At 44.6% G+C, this 12,066-nt stretch overlaps 2 protein-coding genes across 2 annotated transcripts; one reads left to right on the top strand and one right to left on the bottom strand.

Moving 5' to 3' along the window:
- Positions 1-1,824: 1,824 nt before the first annotated feature.
- Positions 1,825-3,583, top strand: LOC125513734 (histone-lysine N-methyltransferase ATXR6). Its single transcript, XM_048678914.1, has 5 exons — positions 1,825-2,212; positions 2,304-2,620; positions 2,707-2,807; positions 2,903-3,115; positions 3,211-3,583. The coding sequence occupies exons 1-5, from the start codon at positions 1,912-1,914 to the stop codon at positions 3,368-3,370; spliced, it is 1,092 nt and encodes a 363-aa protein (XP_048534871.1). The 5' UTR covers positions 1,825-1,911; the 3' UTR covers positions 3,371-3,583.
- A 5,138-nt stretch (positions 3,584-8,721) lies between these two features.
- Positions 8,722-10,172, bottom strand: LOC125517125. Its single transcript, XM_048682311.1, has one exon. It carries the CDS (start codon positions 10,107-10,109, stop codon positions 8,886-8,888), a length of 1,224 nt encoding a protein of 407 aa, XP_048538268.1. The 5' UTR covers positions 10,110-10,172; the 3' UTR covers positions 8,722-8,885.
- Between the last annotated feature and the right edge of the window lie 1,894 nt (positions 10,173-12,066).

Below are 12,066 nucleotides of genomic sequence, written 5' to 3'. Positions count from 1 at the left end.
GCAAGCTCAACAAGTTAGAGGAACCATGACAACATACTTTATCTCAGATATAAGAAAGACATAACTCATTACGTTGTCTTCCTTGTCCAACATCAACTCTTTAGCATGTCATATTTTAATGAGTGCTCTCAATCATAAAAGATGTCAATGATAATATATCTATATGTGAAAACCTCTCTTTCCTTATCACTTCCTATTAATTGCAACAATGACCAAGGCTATGTCTGCCAATTCCCAACAACTTTTAATCATCATACTCTTTCTATGTGAAGTCATTACTCTCAATAAGATCAATATGAACTTTTTGTTTCTTTTTATTTTTTTTCTCTTTTCTTTTATGCACCCAAGATCATGGCAAAATAATCAAGCCCTTGACTCAACACTAATCTTTATTATATATAACTCACGGACTCGATTACATAGAGAGATCATAAAGCAAAATTCTTGCTATAAAGTTTGGAAGAATCAAGGAATCTGTTCCAAAACTGTCTTTGGCTTCACTTTATAATAAACCCATACGATCAACCAATACAAGGTGTTAGGAATCAGATAAAATAAAAGCCGGACAGACATAAATACATCAAAAAAAGCACAAGACACGCACGGAGCGCTCCCCTATCATGGGCAAGCTTAAGCACTGTAGAAGCCACATCGGAAGAAGAATAGCCCGTGGGAACCGACGAATCATGACCCGCGCCTCCGGAAGGAATATGGTTTGCACTGCTATGCCCCTCACCCAACCATCATCGAAGAGCAACCTATCAAACAACCAGGAACGAGAGCGCGAACAAGATGGGCACGTTTAAAGAATAGGGGGCATCAAGATTGCCACATGCCAGCACTAAGGATACTTTGAGCTATGATCTGAGCCCGCCAGAAGATGTCGTAGCAGATGTCGTTGCTACGTGATTTGAGATCCCCGACGATGCCCCAAGAAGGTCATGACATAGAGTGTCACAGTCATTGAGTTCGATAGAGCGGACAAGAGTTTTCACCCCCAAAACCTTGACACGCGAGAGAAAGAGCACAATAATGCCCCAAGAGGAATGTAATACCCACAGGCATCGCTGTCAGAAGTCGGGCACAAAGCTTTCGCTCGATATCTACCCCACGTCACATGGAGGGACCAAAGTCACGAAGCCCATAATGGTGTAAGGCACACCACGAACGAATCGACAACTAAATTGACATCTGAGCTCATACTTCACCACCACCAGCAACTTCGTCAAGACTACCCACTGCCGTACCTCTTGCCACCCGCGCAGTCAAGAAGCACAAAAGCAACATTTTTGTGTCTAATAAGGGGCAAAATTCAGTGCTACAAAAATATTCAATCCACGCAAATTGACGAGCACACGCATGTACATGTGTTTTTTTCTTCTCATTGCTGGCGTGCACAAATCGTTTTTTACGTAATAATGTTTTTAAATTTGTTAAAACCGTATTTCTTTTTCGCCCGAGAACTAATCTTTTTAGGAGTTTTTTTCTTTGAGATCTTTTTTTTGTAGAATTGTATGCTGCGAATTTAGTAGAGTACCTGGCTTGGGCCCATCAGTTGTTGCAAGGCAGCTAATAAATCCAGAACCTACCGGCCCTGATGGCCCATGAAACAGGCGCTCCCCCAGCCCCCTGGCGGCCCAAAAAGACACAGGCGCTCCCCCAGGCCCGCCGATTCGCGCCAAAAACCCGAACCCGCGTAGCGAAACGCGGCGCGCGCTCCCTCTCTCGGCTTCGCGCGAAGCCGAAGCCGAGCAGCCCCGTTCGCGCCAAAACCCGCCCCCCTTCTCCCGCCGTTCTCCGGCTACTTCTCCCCCCATCCACAAACTCGTGACGGCCACCCTCCCCTCCCCCGCCCGCCCTCCGTCTCCCGATCCCCGGCTCCCCTCGGCCTCCCGCGGACGCGCGCCGCAGATGGGTCCCGCCACGCAGCAGCGCCACCGGACGCGCGCGGGGCGGCCGGCCGCCAGGCGGCCCAGGGCGGCGGCCGGCGCTGACGACGGCGGCGTCAGGTGCGAGGCGTGCGGGTCCGGCAGCCACGCGGACGAGCTGCTGCTCTGCGACGGCTGCGACCGCGGCCTCCACATCTTCTGCCTCCGCCCCATCCTGCCCCGCGTGCCCGCCGGCGACTGGTTCTGCCCCTCCTGCGCCGCCCCCGCCGCCCCCGCCCATTCGGCCAAATCCGCCGCCGCCGTCCAGACCAAGATGCCCAAACGCAAGTCGATTGAAACAGATTCCTATCTCGTTGACCATTTCTGGATTGGATCTGCTCGTTCGCTGACTCGGATCTCGTGATTTGGTTTCAGAGTTCCCGCTGATCCAGACGAAGATCGTGGATTTCTTCAAGATCCAGCGGCGCACGGCGTTCGCGGCCGCCGAGCCGCCGGAGGGGAAGAAGAGGAAGCGGAAGGCCGCCAGCGCGCTGGTGGTGTCCAAGAAGAAGAGCCGGAAGCTGCTGCCCTTCACCCCCAGCGAGGACCCCGGCCGCCGCCTCACGCAGATGGCCTCGCTCGCCACCGCGCTCACGGCCACCGGCGCCGTCTTCAGCAACGACCTCACCTACGTGCCCGGCATGGCGCCTCGGTCCGCCAACCAGTCCGCCCTCGAGGCAGGAGGGATGCAGGTCAGACGCGTTCTCCAATTCCACCACCCGATCTCCATTAAATTCAGTTTCTGTTTTGCTGAATCTCGGGTGACATTTCATCTCAGGTGCTGCCGAGGGAGGATGCAGAGACATTGAGCCTGTGCAAGAGGATGATGGAGCAAGGGGAATGGCCCCCTCTCCTCGTCGTCTTCGACCCGGTGGAAGGGTTAGTATTATCTGCACAATTCACTGCTCATTTCTGAACTTGTTCTTCAGAATCATTCAGGCACTAATGATGATTGTGTGGAATTTCCTGGACAGATTCACGGTCGAGGCAGACAGGCACATCAAGGACCTGACCATCATCACCGAGTATGTCGGCGACGTGGACTACCTTCGAAACCGCGAGCACGACGATGGCGACAGCATGATGACCCTGCTCTCCGCTGCGCCGCCGTCCAAGAGCCTGGTCATCTGCCCCGACAAGCGGAGCAACATTGCGCGGTTCATCAACGGGATCAACAACCACACGCCGTAAGCATCCTCTTCCTCCGACCACCGTGCATTTACGTATGCATTGTTCGGAACCATGTCTGAAAATTTTGTGTGATGATGGATGACCATTGCAGGGAAGGCAGGAAGAAGCAGAACCTCAAGTGTGTGCGGTTCGCCATCGACGGTGAGTGCCATTGTCTCCTGGTGGCCAACAGGGACATCTCCAAGGGGGAGAGGCTGTACTACGACTACAACGGTGACGAGCATGAGTACCCAACTCACCATTTTGTATGACACATGAGCTGATGTTTAGTCTGCATATTCATTTATGTGTCATCATAGGAAAATGATTGGGCTGATCCATTCCCCCAAAAGTCCACATGTAGAGTCATCTAGTTGGTTGATAGATCTCGAATTTTTTTACCTGGAAAAAGGAAAAAGGGGAATTGTTAAACGTTGTGTATCCAATGGATTGGAGTGCAATGGCAAATGGGTTTGTTCTGTTCATGCCTGTGCCTGGTGTAATTGCTGCTTATCAATGTTTTTGTTTGAAGGCACAAATGCCAAAAAAAGATGAAATATTTGGTTTAGAGTATTCAGTTTCAGTTGAAATTGTGCTACTCCCTCCATATCAACATCACAAATAAATGACTTGAGACAGTTGGCATGGTCCTCAAGATGGGTATTCAATAGGTAACTTTGACCACTAAGTCATAACACAATCTATTTACAAGATTTTAAAACTATAATTTTTTAAAGGCAAATCTGTACTTTTCAATTTTTTGGACAATTAAAATGGTATTCATAGTCAGTTTAAAAAGCTTAACTGAAGGTATCCATGATGTCACTTATTTGTGGCACAAAGAGAGTATAGTAAGTGTTCTCAAGTGAAACTCACAGGGGCTGTAAGGATCTAGCTTAGCAGTTCTTTTTTCTTTTCTTTCTAGAGTGAGTCTTAGGGGCATCTGAAACGTTGAATAAAGTTTGAAATGGCTTAGGATTGTGCGTGCATCTAGATGTCCAGTTAGGTCCACCATAAGCTGTGGTGAGAATAAGCTTGTGAAATTTGTGAGGATGGGTTCAGAACAAAGTTATGGATAGCAGTTTATTCTCAGTGGTGAATGGTGTAAACTTTGAAATAGCCCTTCGAGTACTTACTTTAGCAGATGGAACAATTGTTTCAGACCGTTATTTGTGCAAATTGGCGTGAATATGAAGTTCTACAAAATACATTCATCTTGACCATACATAATGATTACCGATGCATCGAGTGAATCTATCCATGTGCAGCAAGCAAATAAAAAATCTGCTTTCATGTGACACATTGAAAATTAGCACTACATACACATTCTGGACAGGTTGAAAGGAATGTTTACCTCCACATATGCAGAATACGCTAGATCAGCCATCGACAATTTTACAAATATTCTTGCCATCAAAATTTCTCAGTTGGTGGTGATGGTGTGTCTGCCATCCGTCATTTCCGACCATTAGATCTGCATCTAACGGCTGTGAGAAAAGTTGTGGCATTTTTGCAACAATAGCCCACTTCTCTGCTCCAATTTGCAGAAACCCCCTTATTATCTTATAAGCAACCACATCTCTCCCTCACCTCATCAAAACGGCCTGAGAAATATATTTTGAGTGAAAAGTAATATATTTTTAGTGGTATATATCTATATCAAAACAAGAGTGTTTTTCTTTCAAGTTTGTGAACAAGTACTATTTTACTTTGGATCCGTTGCAACGCACGGGCACATTGCTAGTACAATGCAAGTTCTCAAGTTTGCTCGCCTTGCCTACAAAAATAATGACTAGACAGATTTTAGCGAATCGCCCATCTCGCCGCCATCAAAGGCCATTCCATTGTGCAGAGGTCCGCCTGAAAAGTAATCTTTTCCCTCAAACAACAGAAAGCGTTGATCACACAAAGAACTGTCACGAATGTCGTTATGCAAACACATGCATGCAACAACTATCTTCTTTTTCTTATCAACACATAAGCATGTTATGCACATAATGATACACCGTTTCATCCTGATACAGAGATCAAAGTTATGCATTTAGGCAGAGGATGTGATCCCAGTTCATCTTGGGATGCAAGAATTGAACAGATTCATGTGAAATTCCATCCACATGAATTGATCGTCAATCATTTGAAAAGTGTGCAGAAATCCAGCACAGCAACACTTGCATGCAACATCCGGAACACCACAAACACACAGACTAGCTCTAGTTGAGAGCTGGTAGCAAAGCAATTTGGACATGTTGACCAGCACAAAATAGAAACAATAGCAGAGAACAGGAACATATGAAAGAACAATTAAAGTTTACTGGTAATGTGATACTGTCGTTCAATACACGGTACATCTCATCGCTCCCCAATGGTCTCACTGAAATAATCCCTTTGCAACATTTAAGCTAATAATCACAGTTGAAACCAAATCGACATAACATTCAGCTAGAGCTAGCCAGGTTACAGAAGTTTCTGGCTGCCTAACATAACCCACTTGACCATCACTTAGATGTGCAGCCATTCGGTCCAAAGCAGGTGGTGTTGAGCGCAAGCATGGTATGCTTATCAGTCCTCCCGGCTGCACAGATGAAAACAAGCTCAGTGTGGCGCTTCAACGCAATTTGGCAAACACAAGGAAGCATTTTCAGCATGCTAACCTGCGGCGCATGTCATAGGCAGGACTGCCTTTGCTGCGTTCACGGTCATACTTGGCGCTAGTCCTCTCATCTCCTTTGCCGCTGTATGGGCTTCCACCACAGACATAGTCAGAACTAGCCCTGGCCATTAGAGATATTAGTATGACTGTCAATGCGTGATACATTAGTACTGTAATAACATTATTGGAGGTGATTTCTACCAAATTAGAGAACAAACTACTTTTGAAAATTGGCCTGTTTGTGAACAGCACCACTGGAAACAAGAACAGAACGACCAAAGACTGTAAACTATCCACCATCCATGCCATGGGTTAGCTCTATACAATATTCAAACCAAATTATAAGATTCCAGAATATAAGAACTATCTGTGTTTTTAGCAAAAACAGGCCCCTACTGTAACTTTTTTTCATTATATAATGGAATAATTACAAATGGTGGGGTATAGCATAGCTATGGTCTTACAAATGTTCCTACAAATAATCTAACCATGATTGCATTCCCTCCTTAAGACTAGGTTTGGTTCTCTTGATCACCATAGCAAAGTGTTCTTTGAAGCAACTGATGCAATATTCTAAGTTTCTTTGCTTGTGATCAAAGATGATGCCATTCCTGTGTTTCCATAGGGCCCAGCAACCTAAACATTCTTTGAAACATTTGATTGTAATTCTGTTTTTGGCCTCCATCAACATATCAAATATAGTCAAATCTGCATTCCATTCAAAGCCCAGAGCAATCCAGAAGTTTTGACTTAAATCACATGAAAATAATAGGTGGATATAATCCTTATTAGATTCATCATCACACAGAACACATCTGTTGTTTTCCACATAGAAGTTCTTTCTGGTAAGTAGGTCCCTGTGTTCAATATGTCTTGTAGGAGAAGCCAAAAGAAGAACTTCTGTCTATGCAGACAGCTGGATTTCCATATCGAGTGAAAGTTTGGCCGCATCAGGTGGATTACCAGCAAACTGAAGGTAAATTCTTTTTGTGGAGTATTTAGTGCTAAGACCAGTAAAAATTCCATGTATCTTTCATAGAAATATCTGGCAGTCCATTCAGGTACTCTAGTAACACAAGACATGAAAAAACATTACCCGGATAAAAATGTGGTGAGGTTTGAGAATAAGAAAATAAGACGGTCCCACTTTCTACCAAACTGATAATTATTTAATAAAATCTAATTCACGGAGCACATATCCAAACCCAGTTACCAGAAGAGATTGTTCCATCATTTAAGCCATTATTCCCAATAGGCTTCTGCAATTCCTAGACCACCATGGGACAGATCAGCAGCAGCAGAGCCTAGCCTTCATACTCCCTAAAAGAAAGTACATTTCAAAGGAGGACAAGAGAAACAACATAAAGGAGAAAAGTGGGCGCATGCGTGATAAATACATTTCAGAAATTTATAAAACTGAAAGAATGAAAGGAAAAAATCCATCCTACTCAGAATACTTTTCCTTATTAATCAGGGGAAGATTCACTTACCCTACAAACGTCAGTGAATTCCTTGAACAAATTTATATTGGCTCACATCTGCTGCATGACCTACCTGAATTACATGAATTATGACTGCATACTGAAGTACTTAAATGAACAGATACATTGGTTCTATGGTCACTGGAAGATTTTCATGGCAGGCACACACTGGTGTGCACATATCGTTCTTGTACAGTTGTATACGAGAAAAAAAAAGGCTACCTTGTCTGTCAGACTGACATGAATCTTTTGCGCATTACAATAGGCACCTTTGCCTGTTCAAGGAGAAAACAAAACGTTGAAAAACTATTTTAATCGTTATTAGAACCAGAACAAGGAAGCACGCCAATTGCTCATCAAAGATCCTACCAGAAGATGCAGAAACTGTACGAGTGCTCCAGGCCTCCAGCACATAGGCCTACCACAAAATTCCACCTAAATGAGATGGAAATATCGCATGAGTAATACGGAGGGAAACTATTTCTAAGACCGAGATAATCTGCATGACTGTCCAATATTCCATAGTCATAGGTTCGAGAATTATGGAATAAGGAATCCCGATATGAAATGTTAGGTGTACTGAAAGAGTTAGCTAGAACAATGTGAAACTGTAAATAGGACTAGTAAATTTCATAGTTTTTCCTTTTCTATGAGTTCAATTTCATCAATTTCTCCCCCAGCTGTTAGAAAAGCATTGCACTCTAATTAAGATCCAAACCCTATACAGAAAAGGATCCCAAGTGCATGAACCAGCTGTAGGATCAAAAACAGCAGCTAGAGGGGATTAATTACAGCTTACAGCACAGTAATCACAAGCAAGCACATGCTGAATAATAGAACATCTAAATTCAGATTGAACAGACATCTAAATTCAGTTAAAGATGACAATACACATCCCAATCTTTTAGCCATTACTTAATAATGTATACTAACATACATAAGCAGATCATTATAAGTCAAACCTATCGATCATCAGCTAACTCATAGTCTTTAACTGAATTGTTATACTGTGATCATAACCCTATGTCAGGATACAGTTTACTGTGTGAGTAATACAGAGAGAAACTAAGACCGATAATTTGTGTCTCCAATATTCCATAGTCATATGGTTCGAGAATTATAGAACAAGGAATCCCGATCTGAAGTGCTACGTGTACTGAAAGAGTTAGCTAGAACAATGCTAAACTGTAAGTAGTAAATTTCATTGTTTTCCTTTACCACTCACTGCGCTTTAATTAAGATCCAAATACATACTACGTTCATCAATTATATACAACGGCAAAGGATCCCAAGTGCATGAGTCAGCGGTTGGATCAAAGACAGCAGCTAAAAATGATTAATTACAGTTTACAACATAGGAAATCACACAAGAAAGCACATGCTGAATAATAGAACATCTAAATTCAGATTGAACAGACATCTTAATTCAGTTAAAGATGACAATACACATCCCAATCTCTTTTAGCCAGTACTACTTAATAATGTATCCTGACATACATAACTAGATCATTATAAGTCAAAAACACAACAAGGTCTTGAACCTTGGTACAAGCTACAAAAACATGTATTATATCCTATCCTTGGGGTAAATGGCGATTGAATGTATCCTGTCAATGGGATAGCGAAAACACACACACAATACGAAGCCGGTCAGCTTCAGAATAGATATGGGGTGGCAAATGGTGTTTGCATCATCCACTCGGTTGGAACCTCTGGTGAGCTTTGAGCAGAGTCATACCAGCTGACTGAGGCCGCTTCATCGTCCGTGCTCTCGCCTACTGTCCAAGAATCGCAAATTCCAGCATACGGGGCACACGACAGGAAGCTGAAATTTAGCATTGCTGTCTGGCTCTGCAAGTCAGTTGGCAGTGGTTCGATGATGGGCACCGACAAGTCAAATTGATCAGAATTGTGAAAAAGGGGTGTGACTGAACCACCATGGAGGACGGTGCCGTAGTTGCTCACCATGGAACCGGCATGGTCGGGCATGCAGAAGCTGTAGTTGACCACTGGTTCAGGGACAGGCATCAACAAGTCACCCAGAAAGACTTGATCAGAATTCTCATTGGCGATGGAGAAGCTGCAATTGACATCTGATTCAGGTAAAGGCATCAAGAAGTCACCCAAGACTTGATCAGGCGTGAGGCCGGACATGAGATCATCAAGAAGCTGGTCCACTGAGACGCCATCCGAGCAGTTGTTCAAGTCTGGCTGTGGCTCGACGGCCGACAGCAGAATTGGTGCAGCAGGAGGAACAAGCAGCCGCCGCTTCACAGTCTTCACCGGAGCTGAGTCGTCTCCGGCCTTCCTCTTCCTCCCCCTCCTGTATGCCGGCGACGTCGGGACGGACGCAGATCGGGGCTTGCGCGGGCTCTGGTAGACCTTGCAAAGAACCGGAACCGTCTCGCCTTTCTCATCATCCCCTTGCTCATGAGCCATACGGAACTCGACCATGAGCCACACGGCCTCCACGGATCCGTCGGAATGGATGGGCTTGTACCTGAAACTCTGCTTGTACCCGACGACGCGTCCCTCGCCGTCGAGAACGGCCGCCCTCCCCTTCTCGGCGTGCCACGTGCCCTCGCCGCCGCCGACGGCGCGGGACCTGCGCTTGTCGTGCCCGGACAGGGCCTTGGCGGAGCAGAAGAAGTACCAGCACCGCCGCTCGGCCCCGGTCTTGGGCGCCAGCGGGACCGCGGGCAGGAGGCCCGAGACGAGGGCGGCCGGATCTGCGCCGTACGCGTCGGCGGTGTGCAGGAACCTGGCGGCGGCCTCAGGGAGGGGCTCGCCCGCGATCATGGGGCGGAGGTAGAAGGAGATGAGGTCGGCGTCGGACGGGCTGAACCTGCAGCCCATGGGAAGGATGGGGGAGGAGGCCATGGGTCATCGAAGCTGGCGGCCGGCGGGGAGCTGGCTAGGGTTTGGGGATCTGGGAGTGGGAGGCGCCGGCGGCGGGTTTGGGATAGGTGGATCAAAGACGCGCGCGCTCTCTGCCGCCTTTTGTAGTGCTGGAAATCTTGAATCTTGAATCTTGGGATGGCGCGTATGGAGAAGAGGACGCGGGTTTGGGCTTGGGCTTGGATTTGGGATAGGAGGGGTGGAACCGTGTAAGACGCGTTCTGTGGGCTTTTTCCATAAAAGAAACCGGTGATTTCCTTTTGTCGGTCCGAATTACACACCGAAGATTTACAACATACTTTCTAAAAAAAGGGTGTTGCCACACGTTCGCCAGCGGATCATTTTAAAAGATCTGCCGCCTCGCAAGCCGTCGGATCTGACGGATTGAGTGCCCGAGCATCATCTTCTACCATTGCGACATATGTCGTGTTGCAGGAAATTTCTGTAATATAGGTTATGTTGCAGAAAATTTTGCAACATAGATCAAGTTGCGGATTTTTTTGCAACCGAGGTCTTGTTATAGTTTATATGAAACAATGGTCTTGTTATAGTTTTTTTTGCAACAGAGGTCTTGTTGCAAAAAAATTTGTGACAAAGGTCTTGTTGCAATTTAATTTATTTTTAACAAAGGTCTCATTCTAATTTAATTTTTTGCAACGGAGGTCTTGTTACAGTTTTTTTTTGCAACAAAGACTTTGCTGTGGAAACGCATTGTAGCGAGCATCAAGCAGCAGCCACGTGGGAGACAAAAGACACACGTCACATGGATGACAGACGGATGCTCACGTGCGATCCGCCGGCTGAAGCCAAGCATTTTAAAGAACAATTTTGCAAGGACGATGATGGTGGGAGCTCCTGTTCAGCACCTTAAGAGCTCGAACAAGTTTGTTGGCACCCATGCGACCCGCTCATGGCTCGGCCCGAGAAGACGGATATCTCTTCCTGGTCACTCGATCACGTTCTTTTTTTGCGGCTCGGATCGTGTTTGACCAGTCGCGGACTGGTTAACCATTGATTTTTATGAAAATATGAACTTTTTTAAGAGAATAACAAAAAATCAAAAAGTTTTGCAGGTTCTGATTTTTTTTCACAAACTTCAGAAAAGTTCATGAATTTGGAAAAAAGTTCATCAAATTTGAAATGGTAAATCTATCTTGAAAAAATAATTGTTTTAAAAAAGTTCATCTATTTTGAAAATATTCCTAAAATTTGAAAAGAAATCATCAAACTTGAAAAAGTTCATTGATTTGACAAAATATTAATTGAATTTAAAAAAGTTCGAGCATTTTGAAAAAAATTAAAGAAAAAGGAAAAAACAAAAAATATTGATGAAAATAAACAGGAAATGGAAAGAAAAAATAAACAAAAACTGGTCCAAAAATCAGTGGCTTTCTGCGAACCGGAAACTGTCCAGTGGCCGAAAAAAACGGGGGTTTTCCGTGAGCTTGAAAAGAATAAATTGTAAAAAAGAAGAAAGAAGTTTCAAGAACTTAGCCAATCGTGAGCCAAATGAAGTCTGCAGAAACAATACGAAACTGCACACATAGCAAGCATAATTAATCCAGTAGAAATTGAAGCATTGATGTAAATGTTCTTTTGAAGGAAAAAAGATTGACACTACTGACCAAAAAGCCTGAGATTCAGCATCGTTCTTGTAGGAAGTTCATGTAATCAGCTGCTTGGACGCCTACATATGAAGAAAAAATTAAACGCCTTCTCTAAATACTACCTATGTGAACTTATGTAGATTCAAGTACTGAAAAAGAAAATTTTCTGATCACAGTTAAGAAGGCTGGAATGGATGTTGAAAACTAGCTGACTAGTAAAAATCATAGTAAAATTAAATAAGTTTATCTCGCACCTAGAGTGTGTTTGCATTAACTTCTGAATATGCAGATAAGAGTTTCTATACTCTGCGGGATTTGGTTATCAAGCTTGA

This window comes from Triticum urartu, chromosome 6 (genome assembly GCF_003073215.2).
Source record: "Triticum urartu cultivar G1812 chromosome 6, Tu2.1, whole genome shotgun sequence".
In the NCBI taxonomy this organism is placed as follows: Eukaryota; Viridiplantae; Streptophyta; class Magnoliopsida; order Poales; family Poaceae; genus Triticum; species Triticum urartu.
This window is presented reverse-complemented; position numbering and strand designations above follow the sequence as displayed.

Coding starts and splice junctions, on each gene's coding strand:
- LOC125513734 (XM_048678914.1), top strand. CDS start 1,912: ATGGGTCCCGCCACGCAGCAGCGCCACCGGACGCGCGCGGGGCGGCCG. Junction 2,621..2,706: donor TCGAGGCAGGAGGGATGCAG/GTCAGACGCGTT, acceptor ATTTCATCTCAG/GTGCTGCCGAGGGAGGATGC. Junction 2,808..2,902: donor GTCTTCGACCCGGTGGAAGG/GTTAGTATTATC, acceptor TTTCCTGGACAG/ATTCACGGTCGAGGCAGACA.
- LOC125517125 (XM_048682311.1), bottom strand. CDS start 10,109: ATGGCCTCCTCCCCCATCCTTCCCATGGGCTGCAGGTTCAGCCCGTCC.